Consider the following 23,327-nt stretch of genomic DNA (forward strand, 5'->3'; position numbering starts at 1 on the left):
GAAGCAGGCAGCAGAGATCAATGGAAGAGTCAGGTGAGATGCACTCCTAAAGGCAGCAGAAAAGATGAGGGGTTGATACTGAATCAGGTACAAGCAGAAGGATGAAATACTACTGGGTAATGCAGAACGCACTCATGGGACAATAACAGAAGAGTGGAGGATTGAATTGGTTTGGGCATGGAAACATCTGGTACGTCTGGATACATATTAAAAAAAAAACAGTAGAAAACAGGCCACCCCTATTTTGTAAATAATTTTATTTTCTTTCTCTTTATTTAATTTTATTTATGTTCTTTGTTCCTTTGTTTTTAAACTGTGGCATAATTATGAAAAGAAGAATTAATTCATGTGCTCAATAGCTCATTTTAACACCTTTGAAACAATGCAAAAGCTTTCCAACAGACAATAATAGTTACTGCCAGACCTTTAATGTTCCTTCCTGACAGGTGCTTTGTGGTGTCTATATAATGAGTTAGAAACAAGGAGAGGGAAGAGAAAGAAACCTTTGGCTTAATTTGTCTGTGATGTACTCTGCTTCATATCTTAAACCTTTGTGTCTGTACTTCTAAAATAGTAACTATGTTTTATGCAGGCAAGGTCATCATTCAGTTCTGAGTGAAGTGATTTCACTACAGGTTGAAAATTGGAATTCGTTTAAGATTAATTTGGAATCACTTTTAGAAAAATGCAATAGGGAAATTAAGAAAATAGCTTCAGTTTTACTGCTCAGAAATTCTTGATTGATTTGAGAGCAATGCATTTTATTTTCTCTCCTTACTTTTTTCTTATATGAATATTTTATACATACATATAAAAGTAAATGAACAGGTTTTGCACCTTTTATCAAATTGAGCTGTATTTATACATATTGAAAAACTATCTCTGATACTCTTGAAGAAATAGGATTTTCAAAACCTTGTAATGAGAGCCACGTTATGGGAGCTCCATTACTTGAAAAAGTGAAAAAGAATGTTAAGATTGTATTGATTTCTGTATTTATCAATCTCATTCAACTAAAAAATGTAATTGTTGCCCATCAAATAGCAATCTTTGTGGTTTCTTAGGTTCTTTCTAATTAGCATTTAACAGTTCAAAGCTTTTTGCATGACGTTTGTAAACGTAGAAACCCATTAGATCAGGACCTATGTTGTTCATACAACTTACAAAGCTTAAGATGAATTCTCTGAGGGCAAAAATATTTTAAGTCATTGTTCAGAGACTGTGTAGCAAGATTAAACCTGATGGAAAAATTTGTAGTCTATATGCTATATGTCTTTAGAGAAAAGTAGAGGATTGAAAAGAAAAAAAATTAACAGTAATAACTGCGCTACTTGGTGTTTGTTCAATCTGTAATCTAAAAATAAGATTATTTTTCCTTTAAAGTACAGTTTCTCTAGTGAAAGAGACTAATATGAAAGGAGAACAGGGAGACAGTAAAAATATTCGATTTCTGTGTAGAAATTTCTCTAAAATTCTGTTTCAAAGTCAGTAAAAGAAAGTATTTTTCCACTTAGTCTCTTAAATAACCACAAGGTAATTGTGTAGCAAGATTCATTGACTGAAGCACTTTCCTAACAGCAAATATATCTATATACTTGTTAGTCATTCTAATGTTGTTGGGTTTTTTTTTTCACCTGAGCAAGTTCAAGTAGCTTTTGAGAATGTGCTTGAATATAGAGGTTATTCGTGTTCACAGCAATTTTTGTTTTGATACTGGAATTTCTTGTTATGTTTCTAGGTCTGCTTGTTCTGTGATTTTTATTTTTTTTTCTCTTCACATTTTGCTCAGGCTTTTTATATTTTGTCTGTATCCATTTCTTTTACCTGGAGGATGTAGAGTTATGACCATAGCTTACTAAAGCACACACAGTCTATTAAACGTATGAATACTGTGGAACATTCTAAGGATTAAGTTCATTTCATACACTCGTATATTGTGGAATGAAGGTCTAGATTTTAGCAGTTACAAATTTATTAGGGTGTCTGAGATGTAGCTGATCTCAAAACATTTGAAATTAATTTTGTTGGAAGATTGAGAGATTAATAATAAATAGATATATCTTAATGTTGGAGGAAAGCATTTCTAATGGAAAAGCAACTGTGTGTGTGTATGCAACAGCTATGCAGTTTTTATCAAAATATATATTTCTTCTCAAATACCGCCCATGTATTTACTAGTGCAAATTGATACAGTGTTTTTTCCCTAGGAGTATAGAAGAGGTGGAGATTTCAGTTTATATGAGTTAGCTATCACTCTGTAATCTGCTTTTAATATATCAGCAGGAAAATAAATTTGTGAAGCTGATTTGCATTATGTACACTTCCGCATGGAAACAGTCTGCTGTTGCTCTCTATCATTCAGTGTACAGGTCAACATGCTTGTTTTGCAAGTGTTCTTTTCTTTCGTTTTGTGAGTGTGAGAAGCAAGACCTTTCTGCAGATAGGGCATTGTTCTCCATATCCATTAATAGATGTCAGCACATGCCTCAGGCAGGGTTAGCAAATACCAGTAACAGAATCACATTCCATCAGGGCTGATAGGCTGTGTCTTCTGGATTAGACACATGGTAAACACATGTTGGAAAGCCCCAGTCTGGGCTCTCTAGAAGTACTCACATCTATTTTATTTATTTATTTTTTTAAAGAATTTAAACTCCAAGTAGGTTATTTTCTCCCTAACCTGTCTGCTAGAAATGTGTGTGTTAATGCAGCAGACATAAGGTAAGATTTTCTTGCTTACTTTAAAAAAGATGGATTTGCTAATGAATCTGCAGCCTACAGTTTTTCTGGTTATAGGCCAGAGGTAGCTGAGGTAAGTTTTGTATTTTCAAGCATGAGCATGGAATAAAAGATGAAGCCAATAACCTTGTGTGGTGTTAGTGTGTAAAACAGACAAATGGAGAGTCATGTATGGAAGATATTGATGACCACATTTAAAATTACGCGAGTGGTAATTACCAGATCTCCTCATTCTACTTCAGGTAAAGTAGGATAAATGTTACTGGTGAACCAGTGTTAGCGGGTAGAACTAATGTGAACACAACTAATGAGCTTTCGTCCACAAATCAACTTAACAAAGGGACTGGTGTAACCCCAGACATTTTGTACTCAGTGTGGTCAGAGGCTCCACATACAAATCTCAGGCTGCCTTTAGTGTCTGCTTGGGTGTGGTATCCTTCAGAGTGTGTTACTTGGGTCATCAACGCTGAAGTCTAGGTGATGCCTTTGACAGAATAATAACTCTTCCTTTACCCTCCCTTCCTTCCTTCTCTCTTCATCTATCTCAGCAAGTTAAATGCCCTCAGCAATGGAAAATCAATAGCCAGGTATAGTCTGTAGTCTTGGGGATTAAAGCTATCGAAGCTGGGACAGCTGTGAATGAGAGCATAACCTTTTGGGGATCAATGCTGTGGCACTTTGAACCCCTTGCCACCCTTATCATCCATGGCACGACTGTGCCACTGAAGCCCCCTACATGCAATGAGTGCTTCGCTTCAGAAGTTGCTTCAAGACAGAAACTCAGAGGAATCAGGCAAAAATTGTGTGTGCCAGCTTTGAACTAAAGTATTTTCAAAAATTCCGAGTCTGAGGAAACAGCTTTAATAAACAGAATGAAAAATGTCCAGCTCATCGATTAGGAGGTGCAGAGTGATGGGAAGTTAAGTGGGTGAGGGTGTTGGAGTAGTTGAGGATCTCTGGAGTACTCTCAGATTTATAGGTGGGAAATAAATGTTGATTTGTTTATTTCCCCCCTCCCTCATATCTACTCAGGGAAGAGCAATTAGTTTCTATTTTTTAATGTTTGCATTATCACTGAGCATATATCTTTCTGCAGTGCCAGCTATAAAAAGTCAATATAGGACACAGCTGTACAAATAAACACAGTTATGAGTGTAAGGAGGAAATTATTAACAGTAAGCAGGGTAAACACATTTTTGCACAATTTATTCCTTAAAGGGCTCTTAAAGAATAAAAATAAATAAAAAATGAGTCTATACTTTTAAATTTGATGCATTGTTAACTTATGACACAAACAAAGTTTTTGTTCAGCACAAGAATCAGAAAACAACGAATTTCAGGACTTTGAGGCTGATTAAATTAACACAGTATATATCATTCAGATAACTCTTCTCCTTTCTTCTTCTGTTTTGCAGGCTTTATTTATTTATTTATTTATGATAAGATTCAGCTAATAGAAACCTCGTCCAGATAAAGGCTTTTTTTATTATTATTATTTTTCAAAGCTACCCAGTACTTAACTAGTTCTTTTCTTTTAAAACCTTGAATGCCAGTTGAAGGTGATTTGTTTCATGTTTCTTCCCATATCTGTTCATTATAGTAGGTCACTTGTCTTGTTTAAATAGGTGGTAGGAAGTACCAAATAGGATGGCAACTAATCAGAATCCTGTTATGTAGCAAGAAGAAAACTAATACTAAAGCACAATGTCTCTCTTGTACCATTGGCTGGCTGATAAGGGGGTAAGAGCGGGAGACTTTGCAGGGAGGCAAGCCACTTAATGCTTTTCTCATGAAGCCTAGCTTAGCACATTTCTATTCTAATTTATGTTTGTTTGGGGTGTTTGTTTTTGGTTCAATCCAAGCAGTGTGAAAATCTCCCAGACTGGATGGACACCGTAGGAATAAATGGGAAAGGTAAATCTCTGACATATATATCTGGAGTTAAACACAGGGAGACCACTTGGCTCTTCCATGAAATGGGGTAGGTTCTTGCAGCTGGCTGTGAAACAGTAATTAGGAGTGTGATGAAGTCTGTCAAGTGCAGGAGCCTGATTCTGCTCAGCTGTGTAATTGTGATGGAAGGGAGCCAGCCAAAGGCAGAGGCCTGGGTGCAACCTTTTGGGAGACTTGTTCCAGGAGAGTGGGTGGGAAAGTAAAACGAAGGTTACAAATAATAAGTTTCTCTGCCTGGTTGATAATGAACTAGTAATAAGTGGCCTTATTATAGTAATAAGTTTCCCATGGAAGCCCAATGATTGCAGAGAAGCTTTAGCTGAGTGCATGTGACCACATCTTATTTTGATCAGCTGTAGCACAGCAAAGCTGTGTAATGATCATAATCTAACAATTAGCCTGGCATCCTTTCCCAGTGTTTAATTACTCCAATAAATGGTAATTGAATAGAGGACTTAATGACAAGAGAATAAGTTTCTTTCTGCATTGTGTACTTAACTTCCAGTCTTGTCTAGGCATAATTTTTGAATGCTGCTTTTTTGAACAACAGCCTTGATTAGCTGTTTCTCTTTTGTTTTGTCAGTGTTTCACTTCCTACAGATGCTATTCTAAGGGTATTTTGAGGTTTTCTTAACTTGTGAAAGTATAACCTAAGGACCAAGAGTCATAGACAATTTCTTCATAATGCTTTTTTTTCTTTGTATGGTTTTTTGTCGTTTTTGTTTGCTTCTTTTTTTCCTTCCATTTGCTTGCTCGTGATAGTAATATGTAGCTAGGGATCTAAAATGTCACTGTCTTGCTACTGTTAGCAAACCCACTTCTCATAGCATCTGGAAAACGTTGAATTTTCTTTTGGTTTGAATAGAGCTAAAATTAAAATAGCTCTTTGATTACTTCATTGTTTGTGCATCAGAATCATTGTTGGTGTCAGCACAGCTATGGGAACAGAGTTTATTAAATGTTGTGACAAAGCCAGTAAAAGAGCAGAAAAGCATTAAAGAGATTATTTTTGTGTACCACAGAAATAGCATCTTTAAAATTATCTGCAGTAAAATGGTGCACTTAATCCCACAACCCCTGAGATAATTAACAGCCACAAGATTTCCCCCCATCACACAGCAGCAGCTTTAAGTCAGTTGAAATGAGAGGGCCTGGGCTGTCCAAGAGAACAAAGAGTAAGGAGGCACGAGTTATTCTGCTGCAAGGGTAGAGTTTAGCATGGTGTAATGTGCTGCAATGCTTGCAACCCAAACAGAGGCGAAAAATGTGAGTGAATTCAGTAGTGTGGAATGGTGACATCATCACATCCCATGAGCAATTAAAATGTTGTTCTTTTAAAGGTCATTTATGTTTTGTGGAAAGTGTTCATATTTGATTTTTTACTGCATATACAAATATTTATCTGTGCATTGTATATGCAAATACCTACTTTATACTCATCCCTCCGTTATTAATAAATTAACCATACAGTTTCACAACTAGCTGACAGAAATAAACTCAATTTTCAACCTATTTCAGTATTTTTCCAGTTGAAGCTTTTCCTGTGGCTAGAGCACTTGTGAGAAATGTTGCTGTTGTATAATTACATTTAATGGTGGTTTATTATTTTGGGGGATACTTACAGGATCTTTTTCACCCGGCTGCTTTTTACACAGTGCTTATAGGAATGCAATATTTTCTGAGACTTCTGCCTCCATTAAATTTGGTTGAAATTGCCTGAGCGGACGTTAAAGTAAAGAGCAGGAGGTAAGCGACCAGCAGTTGCAGGGGTGCACGTGTGCTACTCACAGAAGCCTTCTTTCCTTTGGAAGCAGAACAAGCATCTTTTTGCTGTACTCTGAACACTGTGGATAATTATGGTTTGAGAATAATAAATCAATTTGCTGAATTTTGTTATGTTGCTTTGCATTTTAGATTATCTTTTGAGAGCAGGACTGTTGGTATAAGGCATTCAGCTGTGGCAGTGTCCTCTATGCATTGGTGTCCCTGGCTGTGCAGGATCCAGGCAGCAGAATCAGGGCCATTTGCGTTTGATCATTTCTAGTGCCAGACTTGAAGACCAGAATTTCATAATTCATAGTTAAAATAGCTATTTGAGGTCTTTTCTGGTTCCTGGTGAAGCCCTGCTGCATGCATTTAACAGAACAGGCTCAAAATAAAGAAAGGTTGACATAGTAGAAGGAACATTTTCCAGTACACTTATCTTGAAGTAGAGCATCTGTCATGTCGATTTTACAGGATGACTGATAGAATATAACTAATAAGATTTGTATGGGAAGCAAAAAGCAGAAGCTATTGCAATATTTTATCTACCTAAATGATAATGGACAATTAGTGTTATTTGTGCTGTTCTTAAACTAGGTTTTTGTAGTATTCATTCCAAAAAAGAAAGAAATAAGGAAACAAATCCCAACAAACAAAACTTGTTGCATCCTAAATATCTATTTTAAATAAATTGTCACTTGTTTCGGTGACCAGCAAAGCTACTGAATTCAAAAAGAGCCACATATGCTTCAGAACTTAAAATTATGAAGAAAAATGCGTACAGAGACTGTGAACTTTATTTTGCATTAGTGGATAAACAAAACATAGAAGATAAAATTACATACAAATACGTATTTTGCTAGTCTTCAGTTCCCCACTTAACATTACCATGAATTTCTTTCTTTCCATCCTGAATACCTGGACATTTGAGCAATGGCATTTCAGCTCAGAAACATTGGTATGAATGACTACCTTTGCTAGAAGCTCCATGCAAGTTTTTAGTAGCAAGATGATGTTTATTGGTTATGGTAATGTTTAGAAGCTACTTAACTCTCTGCCTTCAAAATAGCTTTTCTACTATTGCTTACTATTGACCTATTGCTTAATAACTAGCGTTCTACTGTGCAAGTTTCCAAGACACTGAATGCCACCTGACACAAGATAAAGGTGAATTGTGTTTGAGGAATAGCTGTGTTTTGCTGTTCCTGCAGGGAGACGGATGACAGTGTTTGCAAGATTTGCAGACCCTGTCTGAGTTTTGGCGAAGTCTTTTCAGTTGATTTCTACCACATCACTGTATTCTGTTATGCAAATCTATAGAGTACTGGTTTCTTCTTCATGGTGGAATTTATAAGGATCCTAATTACCACCTGGTTCTAGGAGCTCACAGAGGTCCACATGAGGAGACCTAGAACAGGAGACCTGCAGCTGAGGGAAGGCAAAGAATGTCAGTAGCGCTGCTAGAGAAATGTTGAAAAGTGAGCTTTCCATTCTGTGTCGAAAGAGGCTTGTGAAAGGGAGAAATTTATTATGCCTTAAATACAGTCTATAGGAAATCCTGTTCCTGTCATCTTTAAAAATGTGTTTGTGAACAGATCACACTGTGCCTTTATGTGTTGTGTTCTTCAATATATGTATGTGGCTAAACACTGTTAAATGCTTTCACTTGAAGTGGAACTTTTGTTTCATTTTAATACCTGACTTTGCACTACTAAGAGGCTTTCAGTTGTAAATGTTAAGTGTTTTCCTCTTGGATGTGGTTTAAAATTATTGGAAATGTGTTTCTGGAGTATTTTATTAACTTGAAGGAGTCTGAGCTGATGAGTTTTGGTATGAGGTACAAATGGCCACCCCTCGCCTTCCTGCTCAGGTCATAGGCCATTGTGGTTCCTCTTCAGGAATAAACTATCCTGTGATGAGAGAAGTGAGAACATTTTCACCTGCTCACTTCATCTCATGCAAGGCAGATTTTTTAGCCTCGTTTGGAAAAAAAAAATTTGTTCTGCATCTTCTGAGTCCTTGATTACTGAATTCTTTAAGACATTACAAGGAGAAAAATAAATAATTACCTGCCCTCTGCTTCTTAGCTGGGTAATAACCTCTTTTCAGCACTGCTGTTGCTATATGGAGTAAAGAAACTTTGCTCAGAGCTGCTTAATAGAATGCCTTGGTACATGTTTTCCCTCGAGCAGGTTCACTGCTATGCCAGCAGTACCAACTAAGATCATCCAGTTCACATCACTTAAAATGCACAGCATTCTCCTCCATTTTTGGAGGCATAAATGTAAATGCATCCTGGCTACTGCAAATGACCCTGGGCTGAAAGTACTGGTGGAGCAGGGGAGGGTAGAACAGGAGGGAAGGATAGTAGTTTGAAGGAGATGCTGTGGTCCTTCACCCTCAGGTCAGCTCTGCAACCAGTGCTTGTTTCTTGCCCTTGTATGCTGCTCTGCTTGACCAGGACACTCAGCTGGTTCAGCACTGGCAGAATCAGAAACAAGAGTGAAGCTGCTGAAACACCAGCAACCAAAGAGGGAGGTTGTGTTGTGATTTTGTTTGTTTAATAAAAGCCCTTTACTAAAAGGGCATTGGATGAGCTCTTTGTTTGCAGTGCTGTGTAGAATGGCTCACTGGTGCAGATTGCAAGTTTGATTTCCTTGCTAACATGCATTTAAGATGTGATCACAAATTCAGTTGCCTTTCTGTGCTTAAAATCCCCGTTTTCATGAGCTGTGTTGTCAGATTCACCCCTTCAAATTCAGCTTTTCACAGTATAGAGTCTATCTGTGAAATGTCTGTCTAGACTCTGCTTTTAGTTAAAGGAGAGAAATAGATGCTCCTGGAGTGTGATCCATCTCACCACAGTGAACTGTGGGCCCGAATAGGTCAGATGAATTGGACTCAAAGTCCATATTTCTCTCCATTGACTTAAAGGCAGTCTAGAGAAGCAGCTCGCGTGAGGTTATTTGTTTTGTAAAAATCCAGTATTAAGGATTGTCAGTCTGATCCTGAATGTATACAGTTACTTGCATCTTGTTCTTGGTTGTAGTTCTGAACTGTTTCTCTCACAAAACAGTTTTGGGCATTATTGTGAAGGCACAGGCTGGCATGAGAGGCAGTCTTGAGAGTGACAAACCTGTGTGTTTAAAATAAAAGTATGTGTCTATATGCATCCTTTATTTATTTATTTATTATTGAAAACTACCATTTTAGTTACCAATTAAAAATTAAATGAAATGTTTAATTAAAAATGCAACCAAAACAAACAAAAAAGATATCATTGCCAAAATGAGCTTTCCTATTCAGAACTAATAGGATATTCCTTTTCATTGCATGTAAGAAATGGTGTACTGTTAACTGATATAGAGAATGAGCAAGTGTGTTAAGAGCATATCTGTTTGTGTGACAGGTTTTGAAAACAGTGGTGTGCAAAAATATATTTTTTAACTAGTGATTTAGATAAATGTGAATTTTCCTGAAAGCACTGTGGTTAAGAAAGACTTTTCCTTGTTTCAGAATGGAACTGCAAATCTGTGCACTGGCTGAAATTATACAGATATATCATGCTTTGATGCGTGTTCAGTTTTTTTCCCTTTAAAAAGCTATTTTATTGAGGGTAAATTATTGTAGGGATATGAAAAGGTATCGTTTGCTCTGAATTTATCCTTGGAGGGCCAGCAGATCATTGCTTTTTCTCTGAAATTAGATAGAAGGCTCCAGATGGCAGATTTCAAGCCCATCAGGTGTTTAAAATATGCCCCTCAGCTAAAAAGAAATATTATAGTTAAAGCTGTCATGGTCTTTTTTTTTGCTCTGTGGTACACTTGACAACTGCAGCGGCGAAAAGAGGGAAGCTACAAGTAGCCCAGTCGGCCTGAGGTGGAGCAGGTCAGTGCCTGGTTTCCTTGGCGGCCTTGCAGAGTTTGATAGACGTAAAAGCCTGCTTTATGGAATCATTAAGTCCATCACAGCATAAGCTCCCATGGAGGCAGTGAATTTGTTCCCATAGTTTCTTCCAGAGTCTATGGCAGGCATTAGAGAAGTAATGTAAGTGAAACTTGGAGGAGAGAAAAAGGACACCTTCCCTCCCAACAAAACAAAAATCCCATGCCTATAAGGACTCCTCAGTAATAGTCCTAATAATGAAGTGCATCTGGGCTGGTGTCTTGCGCTGCGTTTCTCAGCTGGCACTCGTTCAGACCTGTCATGTAAGGCTGAGAGCTGATAATCCATACCCCAGAATCCTTTTATCTGAGTGGAGTGATGTCTCCAGTACGTGTACTTCTGGCAAAGGAGTTGCAGTGCTTTTAAAAAATCTTAAAAAAAGCAATACAGGTTTTCCTTTGCATCTTGACAAACTGCTGCTAATCGTGACGAAGGTAAACCTGTTTCTGCTCTTGCAGTAACTAGAAGTTCTCATAGTCAAGTCAGCTTTTAACACAGAGAAGACTGCTGCCTTGACTCAGACGTGGATAAACCTGGGTTACTTATTTTTCTGCATATGTAGATGTTTGTATAGGCACTGATTTAGGGAGGCTGATTCAGTTCTGTCTTCTTTGTTTCTTCTTGCATCTCTCTCCAGTTGTTTTTTTTTAATAAATAAGTAAAGGGCAAATACTTTATTTATTCAATAAACCACAGAGAAAGATAGTAAATAACTTAGTGTGCTTTAGCAAAAGATTCACTTCATCATAGGAAAGACCAAAACCTTTATCCCGAATGTCACAGAACTGTAGTCCTGCATTAGCAGAATCTGATAGCTCTGGTGAATTTTATGAGTTAGATTTAAGAGTGAATGTGTACGATTGGTGTGAAATGAGGTGCCATTAGCGATGCCCCTTTCACAAGAACATTATCCTCCGACAAAGTCATTCTGTGTTAACTGTGCTAATATCTGAACTCTTCCTTCGGTTGCAGATTCCAGCAGGGTGACTACCACATTGATGTATGCATCAACGACTACCTGGATGTATTCTGCCCTCACTATGAAGATTCAGTGCCAGAAGATAAGACCGAACGCTATGTTCTGTACATGGTGAACTTTGATGGCTACAGCTCCTGTGATCACATTTCCAAAGGGTTTAAGAGATGGGAGTGCAATCGGCCACACTCACCGAATGGACCGCTGAAGTTCTCAGAAAAATTCCAGCTCTTCACACCCTTCTCACTAGGATTTGAGTTCAGGCCAGGCCGGGAGTATTTCTACATCTGTGAGTATATGAAGATTTACCATTGTTGTTTAGCAGATGCAAGAAATGCAGCTAGTTTTTCACCTATACTCTGTGGAAATGCAGAGGACCAAACTGTGTATAGTGCAGATGTTTTGCAGTGAATGTAAGCATAAGTATCCCCAGATATGTTAGCTAGGAATCTAGCATGTGGAAATGAGATTAAATCACAGCTTCTTTTCTCACATGAAATAGCATCTCAGCCTGTTCACTGAACTGCGGCTAACATTTAAAGCACAGTGTGCTGCTACGTTTACTGCAATATGCTGAAGCAGAGGAGGAGGCAAGAAGGGAAAGGTGGAAGCTTTCCCCAAATATGAGGAAAAATAGTTAATTCTTTGTGTGTACAATTCCTGGATTTTCTTACTTGCTTAGACTAAGTATTCTTGTCTTTGTAATATTTATCATCCCCGGGAAGTGAGGTCTGTGCTTCTTGTGAGCATTATCGCTGCTGATGTTCATAGCCCAGCAGCATTTGAATTGGTGACTTCCTAAGGCAAGCTCTCCTGGCACCAAACCTCACCTGTGCTTTCAGCTACCCCCAGCCCACGTGAGGCCCTGGGAACCTGCCTGGCATGGGAGAGCAGCTGCGGACCTTCAAGCCCCAGGTTGAGCTGACTGGTGCCCTGGCCCCTCTGTGCAGTTACCACTGTTGCAGCTGACATATTTGATTGATCCCCCAACAAAGATGTTGTTTCAAAAATTTGTTTTATACCTAAGTCTTGGACTTCTTAATAAGCTTTGACTGTTACAACAACATTTTTTGCAGTTTTTAGTGTTCAGCTAGGGGGTTGAAAGCTGTAGATCATAGTAGGTACCAGTAAATACTGCCCTCATATGTGGTGTTGGCCTTTCTACTGTGAAACAGACCTTCCATCTCATTTCATCAGGGACACTGAGTATGTATGATTCTTGTTTTTCAGCCTCATTTGTTCAGCATTGAGATCTTTCTTCTCCCTTTCTAAATCTACAGAGCAATGTATTCCTAGTGGAGTATTTTCAATTCACTGCCTTTTCTCCCAGCAAATAAAATCCTCTAATAAGTAGCAGTTCAGCATCAGAAGAGAAGTGCATTATTCTTGTTCTGAAGCACAGTAATAATAACAGCAAGCAGTAATATTGCTTACAATTTGAAATATGGTGATTTTTTTAATATGGGTTAAAATCAGGGTTATGAGGATGATGTTCTAGGATAGATAAATCTGTATTGTTTTTGCCTTGTCTCACTCATGTCACTCACAAAAAACATTCCCATTAACTTACGCAGGAGTTCTGTGTTACTCAAAACCCTGATATTAGACTCCCTGTGAACTCTGAATTTTTATATATTTGTTTGTTTTTAATTCAGTTCCTGATCATCATCATTAGAGCAAGCAGGCATACTTAATCTAAGGAATGAAATTTCTTTACTTTCATGTAGCACAACGATGACACCAGTATCTACTAGCATAAGAGAAGTAATAATAAATATAGAAATATTTATAGAAATAGAAATATAGGGGAAAAAAAGGAAATCTCAACTCGATCTGTCTAGCTAATAGATTCATTGTTAGGATAGACAAAACCTACTGAATTCTCAAACAAGATATTATAATTCAAATACACTCAGGGCACTTATGCCTGGTTTTCCTCATTTCTGGTTAAATTCAGTATTTCCCTAAAAATCATTATGCATATTCTCTAACGTTCATTTAACTGACTCATTTAACTGTCAAGGATTCCCTTCAAGTTAAGTGTTCAAAAATGGTTTAAAATATGAAGGGCTTTATGATTTTCAACTGAGTTTAGATTGAGTTATTTTTTAATGAAGGGTAAAATAGCAGCAAAGAGATATTTGTTTACTAGTATCTTATTGTCCTGGTAATCTCTGAAATTAATTTGTATATATGTTTTAGAAACACAAAGGCATTTTTCCTCCTTTTCTCTTTTTTTTTTTAAAGTATTTCTCCCCCCAGCCTTTGGACTGCTGAGGACAACATTGATGATGCAGCAGTTACAGGGAACAGAAAAGCAATTAAAAGCAAAGTTTTTCTGGGGAGAGTTGTCCATTCTGGTATGTTTTCGCCTGGTCTGTGCTGAAGAAACAAGGTGGTGAAACATCGTTCCTTACTTTTTCATCAAAATTGCCAGGAGGCTCCAGTGCAGGCTCCAGGGGCTGTCTTTACTACTTCCCTGTATTTGCATGATAAGGAAATCACTTCTCAGCCAGTGAAGTTCCTTTCCTCAGCGTATCTTAAACCTTTGCCCTCTCTGCTGGAGGAAGGAAGACTCACTATATAACCTGCTGTGTTTTATTAGAGGATACAAAATACGTCATGTAGTCTAGACCTGTGGGAAGACAAAGTATTAAGTGGTTGGTTAGGTTTTTTACTTACTTACTGTTTGGCATTTTCTAAAAGTCTTCTAGCTTTACCTTTTAAGGTAACATGTCTCTTGTTTGCATTCTTTTCAGGAAATGCAATAATTTGAAAACAGTCATGGGCTCTTTCCTGAACTGTTGGTTTCTGAAAATGCCACTTTTCTTTCTCAAGCCATGCTTTCATGTATTAATGAAATGAACTTAAATCTCCCTTCTTTGCATGTTCATTCCAGGAAAATACAGTGCCAGAAAAATCTAGCTTTCTTATTTCAAATTCCTGTTGAAGAAGTGAATTCAGCATTGCAGACGTGGGATCAACAAGTACTGATTACGTTTATTTTTGAAAGAAGAGGAAAAGTTAATTAAGTATTTAGAGAGAAAATAATTTTTATTTAGTTAGGTAGTGCATAGTGGGGGAAAGTAAATAATACATTGTGACCAGAAGTCTCAGTTTTTTCATAGTTCTTAGCATGCAGTCTCCTGAGGTTATCGTATGTTGGTCTGAGAACAGACAAAATAGTATTACTGAAGTAGATGTCACTAAAATATACCAAAAACAGAAACTAAATACTCAGTGGTGTAAATGTGATTTTAATGCCATTTGGAATGAAAAATAAGTTTGGGTTTGCAAGATGTGTTAAGATGTGTTACCATGCAAGGGAAGATGAACACAAAAGCAAACAAAGGAAGAAAAGATAATGAAATATATGACAGTATATAATTAAAAGTGAGGGTATAGTTTTCATTTTCATTACTTAATTATAGGTATTTTATTTTTATTAATGAGGTATATATGGAATAAAGTATCAGTAATAGCTTGGTAATTATACAATCAGAGCTAGTAAAATGAGAAGACGAAGATACAGCTATAACCAGACTGGTACTGGTTAATACAGAATCTTGACAGCAGTTTCCAAACCAAACTCCTCTCTTGATTTAAGCTAGTTCACATTGCTCTTTCCTTGAGAGTAATGTGTCTCAGAGCGTCAGAAGCTGTACTAATATTAAGCTGTAGCATTTGATTTCCTTTCTGACACCAGCCCAGTTATTCCATCACAGAATTCAGTATTTGACATGTTTCCTTTCTTCACAAATCCATGCTGTTTTTATTATCTGATCCTCCAAGTTTTTACATGTACTGTTTCCTCAGTAATTTGATCATTGTGACTATTGTCACGTGTATATACTTATACACTTTTCTTAGAGAGACCAGATGTGTTTGCTGGTCTTCAGTCCTGCTGCTGCTCTCCTCTGCTCTGCAAGATTTTGAAGGATTTTGCTAACTGTTAGTAGGCTTTACGTGTAACTTATCCAAATGCACCTTAAGTGGTTCTTTCTCCATACTTACTGAGGAATACAGCTCCTTTCATCTTTTAACAATTTTCTTGTCTTACCTCTAGTGGGTTTTTTTGGTAATCTTTTTAGTTAGTGTTTCTTTTTAGTTTTATGTCATTTATTTTTATGAAGCTTTTGATGGCTGGTTCAGGAAGCATTTGGTGTAATGATTCCTCCTGATCACAACAGGATAGTGTGCTCATATGATTTGAATTTAATTATGGTTATAAATATATTTTATAGATCTTAAATTTGTGATTAAATCAAGAAATTGAGTTTGTAAGGTTGCAGTTAGAGTTTTAAATACAGTTGTTTTTTAAAAAAATCCAGCTCTCCTGTACTTCTTTTCCCCAGAAATATATTTTTAATAAGCTGTTTTTAATTTGACCCTTGATTTTCTTAAAATTTGTCTTTGTTCACCACTGTCTTTGTTCCTCTGCATTAGTTCCTAATTTTCCTGAAACTTCTGACTCATCTCTCTTGAGGGCTTTTATTCAAATGACATTCCATATTGATGGTCTTTGCTTCTTCTTGGGAAGAGAATTCTCATTCCAGGAAAATACAGTGTGCTTCTTCAGTTCCATCTCTGTGATTGGAAGGTGTCTCCAGCACATTACATAAACTGTGGGACCTGTGAGGACTTTTTGAGTCCTGATGTCATTTTTCACCAGCAGCTACCTGGTGGCTGGACCATCTCACTACAACCACATGCGTGCCTCTGGTGGCTTCTGTGACTCAGAAGACAGGAAAGAAAAAAGTGTGGTAGATAAGAGTGTTTATTGTTCCTCCAGTTGTTTCTATCTTACCTCTGCCTGTTAACTTAGGAGTTATTTAATAGTAGTAAGGTCTGTGGTTCAGCTTTTGTTGAAGCAGTAGCAGTGTCTTGGATTCAACTTTCTCTCTTCTCCCTTCCGTCATGTTTAGAGAGTAAGTTTAGTGTTTATTTGCCTTTTGTTTCAAAGCTGTGAGTGTAGTTTAAAGTTCTTACCATTAAGTTGCATAGCTTCTCTTCACCTGAGATATTTTTGGTAGAATCTGTGCTGAAATATTTTCTCTAGGTGGCACCAACTCTGAATTCCTGGAGAGGGAGAAGGACATGAAATTGTCACTGTTTGGTAGTGGTGGTGGTTATGGTAGGGATTTTTGGTTATTAAAGAATAATTATGAACAAAGTTTAGAAGTCTACTTCAAAGCAAGAAATTTTACATATGCCTAATGCATACCCGGAGGTAGCAAAGGAAAGGCACTGACCACTTTTAATGGAAATTAACACACTTCTTAGAACTTTCTGTGACTAGGAACCTGGAGTAGCTTCCAATTGCCATTGTAGCAAACTCTCAGCTACAAAATGCTATTTTTCAGCATAGTCACAACCATTAGCTATCCATTTTCACCAGCAATGAACAAGAGCCTGCATGCTATACTCATAAAAATCTGCACCAGAGGAGGCGACCTGGTCTTGCCACTGCTGAAATGCACCACCCACCACCTCACTGTGCTCACATCCACTATTTAATCTCCATAAACATTCAGCAAGCATTGGTGAACATCAGTGGAAATTTTTTCCGCATGGAGGAATTCATTACGTACCCTTGCTTCATATGCACTTCCATGTCAGTCATCTTGTCAGTCCGCCCCTCTGTTGCCATCTGTTGCATAGCAACAAAATGTAATGGAATATTGACAGGAAGGTTCCACCTCTACTGCCATACCACCAACATCTGCCTCTGATGTCATAAGTCAACAGAATAAAATAGGAGGCGAGCAGCCCTTGTAATTGTTAGGTTCTGGATTTCCAGTGCAAGTTATCTTTACAAAGTCCTTGACTAAATCTCTTTTAGAGTTCTTGAGCAATACCCATGGACAAAATTAGTCTATCCATACTTAAAAACAGATTATTTTGCTTTTTCAGTTGAGTACAGTCTGGAATTATATGAAAGGTAGCTATTAATTGTAAGAAAAAGTACCTAATTGCTAGGGATGGTGTGGGGCTTGGGACATTATTATCTGTGGTTTTTTGTTGGTAGTGGTGATTGGGGTGTTTTCTGTTTGTTCTATTTGTTGGTGGTGTTTTTTAGTTTTATTTTTGTTTGCTATTGCTGTCTTCCATCATATCAATAATATATAGACTGTTAGAAGTTTGGTTTGGGATATTCTTTTTCTCTTTGAATCTAATTCCTACTGGAAGTCTAAAATTTGGCTTTGGGCAAAGTTTGGACTTTAGCATTAGAAAGTGTTAATTTGTGTCAGCTCTAATGAAATGAGTAGAGCAGATTTATGGTGAATCTTGGCATGCTGTACTCAGCTTACGTTGGAGGCAGCAGAATCACTGCAGTTACTCCCTAGACTAAACTTTTATTAAAAATTGTTTCTACCAATGGCAATGGTTGGCTTAAGTAGCAGATATTTTGCTTTCATAGTGAAAACTGTATTTGCCTTTCAGTGAGTGTCTTCAGTTCCATAAGTGTTAGTTAATGCGGGTACTGCTGGTCTTTGCATTTTTCGTTTCTTTTTGAACACTCAAGGTCTGAAGATCCCTTTTGGAGCTTTCTCTCCAAACATCCAAGTTTGCACCAAAAGCTAATAAATGAAGGTTAACTAAAGAATGTTATTCAGGGATGCTGAAGGATTTACAAACATTTTTAATGTGTTAATTGCACTTTTCTTTGGAGGAAACGTTGTTTATTGTGAGGTCCCTCATTAACCTTTCAATCAAGATCTGATCAGCGTAAACACTGATTCTGTTTTGACAGCAGTGGGCTCAGATATGCCACTCTACTATGAATTCTGCTTTGATAGTTGGTTTACCGGAATCACTCAAGATGTTCTGAATGAAATCAAAGCAATTGAAAGGGTTTGATAAATGTGTACTTTAAAAAATATTTTTGTGCGATAACGTTAGACAGACAAGGAAGGTGACCTTAAAAAGGAATTCATGTTTAGCCTAGTGTGTAGATTAAAGGACTGGTTTCTTTTAGAGAGCATCAGAAGAATTAAGTGCTGTTAAAAAGAAAGCAGAAACAATCGCTAGAGTCTAATAGATTTTGACGTTGGTAGTGTTGTTAAAATCCTCAAAGGGAGCATTAAAAGCCATTGAATAATTTGAGACTTGGGAGAAATCCATATAGGAAAATGAATAGAGAACTTGTGGAGGTGCTGGTTTCTATTGTTTGAGTTTTTCAAAGGGAATATGTCTTTCAGATAGCAAGTTGAAAGAAGATGATTTGGATTCATGTTCTTCAAAAACTCAAGTGCCACTAAGAACGTGATAGCAGCATAAATATAATAGGAGGGGAGGATGCATTTGTCCTCCATATCATAAATTTGTAAATTTGAAAGCTATCTCATGAACATACTGTATAAGGTCTTAACCCCTGCATGAAGACTAGTGACTTGTGTTGTTTTCTACAGAAATACAGATAGTGGTCATTAGAAGAATGAGGAAGTGCCTCCAGCCAGAAGGGGGGAGGGGCATGATTTTTATTCTCCTGTCCTTTTTTCCTTCTTATCTAATTTGCTGGAAGAGGATCAGTTCATTTTGTAGGAAAATAAAGCATGTATTGAGCATAGATATGTGATTATCAAATCATGAAGGTTAAGAAAGTAGATTGAAAAGACCTCAGATGAAAGATTTCCAAGGAGCATTAGGAACTTGGTAAGGATTTGTGTGACTCATCTACCTGAGATGAAATGGTGGCTAAATGTTTCATGCTGATGTCTATGAATTAGACTAATTTTAAACACTTGCAGTTCTTGTAAAAATCCCATTGCAACTTCCTCTCTAGTATGCAGATCCAGTGTTCTGCTAGAAGTACAACTGAGTGAATTGCATGGAGCCCTTTCAGTCTTTTGTGCAGATGGACTATTCATCATTCCTTGCTTTAAATCAGTTTTGATGTTCTGCAGCTACAACTTCACGTCTCAGAGGTGGCTGCACTTTGGTGGTAGGTGAGGCTCTTTTGCAGTGGTGCTTCACTGCTATGTTATGAGATTAATAAGGTGAAGCATGTAGATTCCTTGGATGAAGGAACTCATAGAAGTGGAAAGTATTATTAATATCTGAGGACTTATAACTCTGTAACTGTTCTCATTTGATTTCTGAGCAAACTGAAACCTATTTAATGAGCTGTTGTATTGGAAGTATGCATTTTGTAACATGGAGCGGATGCCAACAGAAATGGAAATAACGTACCAGTGACATTTGGAATAACAGCGTTGTACTTCATTGCCTCCATGTCATCAGCATGTTAGTCTTCTTGTTCCTCAGACTAACTCCCCAAGGCAGCACTTCCTCTGCTCACATTGTCTGTGTCATAATACAAATTGAATACATGGTGCCTGCAACTGGTAGACCAAAACAATGTTCCCTCACTGAACAAATGCTTGAGCATTCTGAACAATTGACTGATGTCTTTGTTTCATAAGTACTCAACAGCGAACTCCATGTTTTCATAAATACTTAGATTTAAAAGAAACAAATTTGCTTCTAAAACTACCTATTGCTCTGATATTAGAGAAGCCGTAAAATAGGAGAATATAGCAGAATCCTCAATGATTTTTTTTTCTATTTATTTCCTTGTAGTAAAAACTTTTCAGGCAAGGTGGGCATGCCTCTAGCCTCAAAATGACCACATGCAGTTAATATTATGTCCCAAGATTCATGGCAAGTCAACATAAACTACATAGAATAAAATCTTTTTCCTTTAAGCAGAGTATTCAGAAATGCACTGAGTTGCATTTCTGGGGGAAAAAAAAAAAAGGAAAGAAAATCAGAAAAATCTTTTCAGACTGACAAATGTTTCCACTTTCCCGCAGGATAGTAGTAGGCCATCCTGAGATCTATATAGTTCACCAAATGAGATTTTTACTGCCTCTGAAATCTCCCTGGCTTCCCCTTTACATCATGGATATTTAATATTTAAAGAATTAAGTAGTATAACCAGATACAGCACTGCTTTAGGGAATTAAGAATGGCTTGAAGGTGTATCAGAATCTCATTCTGCCGTATCTCTATGCACAAAAGTAACCAAGCTCCTGATGATGGATATGGGGAATAATGTTACTGTTGCTGATCTTCTGGGGGTGAAATGATCTTAATTATTTGAAGAGTAATCAGAATGGCAGTGTATTAATCAATTTTAAGAGCCCTGACAATTCAGTCCTAGTAGTGTTCAGAATGTGTTCAGGGAAAAATACACCAGAATGGCTTAACTTACATTATGTTTTAAGAGTTTAGATGGAGATACTGTGAAGTTAGGAGCTTGAATTTCTTCTTATATGTTTTTTGGACAGATCTGTTTTTAGTAATATTGGATCTTCTTCCTATATTGTGATGCCTGTGTTATTAAAAATTGCATGAGGACTACTTCTCTCAAATATTTTAGCACTTTGTAGAAGATGTTTAACTACGAGCTGTGCAGCTCTGCTGTTTCATACCATACAGCTCTGTTCTGGGAATGAAGTCAAGATCCCTAGCAGGACCTGCAGTAGGACTTGCTGTCTGTAGATACCTGAATGTATTTGTGCTGGAGAAAACTTGAACAGAAATGCAGTAGCCTCGGACTAAAAAAAGACATTGTGTCATTCTTAGCATCCTTGGCTCTGTGAGAGAATGCAGCCTCTTCTCTTGAAGAGGGCTTAGCATTAATATCTCTCTGCTTCTGGCTGGTGATGCACAAAAAAGTCATGAACTTGTTTTTCCCCAGATCTTTCTCAGATATAAGATTCTTGGAGTTATATATGCAGTTGTTATCAGAGCTTCATGGATGTGGGATCTGACTTAGGTCCTTTCTACAAAAAGCATCAAGAGGTTGAAGGGAAAAGTCATGTAGTGAAAGCTCCACTGATGCCTCAGCAAAGTAGAAAATACATTTGTTCCTAAGAGAGAAATGCAGAAGCAAAGCAGGGATTTATTCACTAATAAATAAGCTGTGCTCTAGTGAGGATCGTGACAGTGTTGTATAGTTGCAATGTAAGCTAGGTAGCTATTCCTTAGCAATTTCTTTCCTTATATTTTGTTATATTTTGCAAGACATTTAAATTGTTATGTTACTGTTGGAATACAAGTGGGCAAATTATAGTATTATTGGAGTTATATGCAAATCATCATGTAAGAACGCAAGTAAGTAAATTTGTAAGAAAAAAATACTAGTTCCTTGACTAGACTGAAAGTTTTAAACATCGATATTATTTATGTTTCACCATTGCTAGTGCTATAGCTTCTATCTCACTGCAGCAATCCATGTAGTCATAACACTGCCTCTGGGGAGCACAGTGTCTGCGTGACAAGTACTTGACAGTACACTGCAGAGTACCCACCGTCCAGCCTGTGCTCTTTGCTGCAGTACTGGGTTTCAAACTGGAAAATTTTAGGTATCTCCTGTTGCAACATTTAAAAACGTACTGATGTCTAAGTAGCAGATGGAACAGCTGCCTCATAGCTTCACAGTTTACTGTAGCCAGCTCCCATGTCTTTAGAAAATATGCCACTTCCAACTTAAAATGAGAAGGCTTTAGGTAGCTTCCACTGTTGACCCTCTTCCCCCAGCCCAAGCACACTGATCAGCCATTGTCGTTAGAAATGATTGCCAGAGATAGGGTTCCTCATTTGTAGCACAGCACCTGTGGTAGCTTTGCTGAGAATGTGCACCAGTCCAATAGCATTCTGTTTGCAGTCCCACTTGAAATACTCAGTGGCAGCTCAAGTGAAACTGTGTAAATTAGTCACTGTCACGTTTAGGCATTAAAAGTGGAATTAGTAATTTATATTAATCACAAATGTTTCTGCAGATTTTATTAACAAGCAGATTGGCTGCCAAAGTGCTCTCTGGAAGACATTTTTTTCTCCCAACTGCTATGCAGAACAAAACAGTTATTAAGGGCATTTAGATAAAGATTAACGGTTTCAGCAATTCATTTGAGGAAAACCGTATTTTACTGTACATTCCACTTCAGCACAGACCGTCACTGCCAGCATGATTTGTTGCCTGCTTGATAAAATTATACAGTGGGGACACAAGACGGTGTAATTCATTTTCAAAGTAGAAACAGGTTAATCAACAAAGCTGAATGAGGTTAAAAAATAAACCAGACACATATCTCTTAATTTTTTGGCAAGTCCAAATATCTGATAAGAGAAATGAGGTGGTCATCATACTGCCATTCTTGCACTTTTTAGTTCCTTTTGTCTTCATATTTCCTTTCTTTACCCACACTGTTCCTCTAATTTCCTCAAGATGGCTTCATGTGCCTTGTATAGATCTCCAGGAAGAAATAGCCTAAGTAACCATTTAATATTCTGTATATATGCAAGTAGTCCTCTGGAACACTGTAGGAGCAGTCCCTGAACTCAGTGCAGGGTGTGAAGAAATGACTAGAATGATAAGAAAGAGGTCAAACTGAATATTGCAAGTTTAAAAGAAATGCAGGGCAAACTGCCAGCATGACCTTCACTCTTCCACATGTTTTGTGCAGACAAAATCAATTTCCTAGCATACTGATTTTTGAGCTTATCATATTCCAACAAGCTAAAGAATGGATGTGCTATGTTTTATTCTGTTACGAGTAGTTTTTTTTTCTTCCACTTTTACATTACAAGATGATAGAAAATGAAGGAAATCAAAACACAGGTTTGTTACAAAGAAGACAAACAAGGGCTGAAGGACAAAAAACCTCATTATGGAGAGATTAGAAAATTAATTGATTGGTGGCTCTGACAGTTCCCATTGGATGTCTAAGGATCCTGTAAAAAGAAAGTATAGTCTCAAACATAACATTTCTTATTATTATTTCTTTCTCATGGATAGAGTCTCCTCTGAAGCATCATTAGGTTCCAATTATTTTCAGTGAAATATTTCACAAGAAAAGGGCATGATAAAATCAGTAGAGGTAGTGTTATTCCCTCGAGAAACTTACTGTATCTAATATTCAAACAGTAGTAGAAGCGGCTT

At 37.3% G+C, this 23,327-nt stretch overlaps 1 protein-coding gene and 1 long non-coding RNA gene across 3 annotated transcripts in view; one reads left to right on the forward strand and one right to left on the reverse strand.

Moving 5' to 3' along the window:
• The window catches only part of EFNA5 (ephrin A5), a 208,005-nt gene that overhangs the window by 156,897 nt on the left and 27,781 nt on the right, over positions 1-23,327 (forward strand). For both annotated transcript variants that reach the window (XM_021380206.1, XM_021380207.1), the window contains exon 2: positions 11,374-11,666. In XM_021380206.1, coding sequence (XP_021235881.1) covers positions 11,374-11,666 — 293 coding nt within the window. The remainder of the gene's footprint in view (positions 1-11,373; positions 11,667-23,327) is intronic.
• Positions 16,133-17,008, reverse strand: LOC110389557. Its single transcript, XR_002433294.1, has 3 exons — positions 16,969-17,008; positions 16,367-16,456; positions 16,133-16,286 (listed from the first exon to the last, which is right to left on the reverse strand). It is a non-coding gene; the product is annotated as an uncharacterized LOC110389557 (long non-coding RNA).

This window comes from Numida meleagris, chromosome Z (assembly GCF_002078875.1).
Source record: "Numida meleagris isolate 19003 breed g44 Domestic line chromosome Z, NumMel1.0, whole genome shotgun sequence".
Taxonomy (NCBI): Eukaryota; Metazoa; Chordata; class Aves; order Galliformes; family Numididae; genus Numida; species Numida meleagris.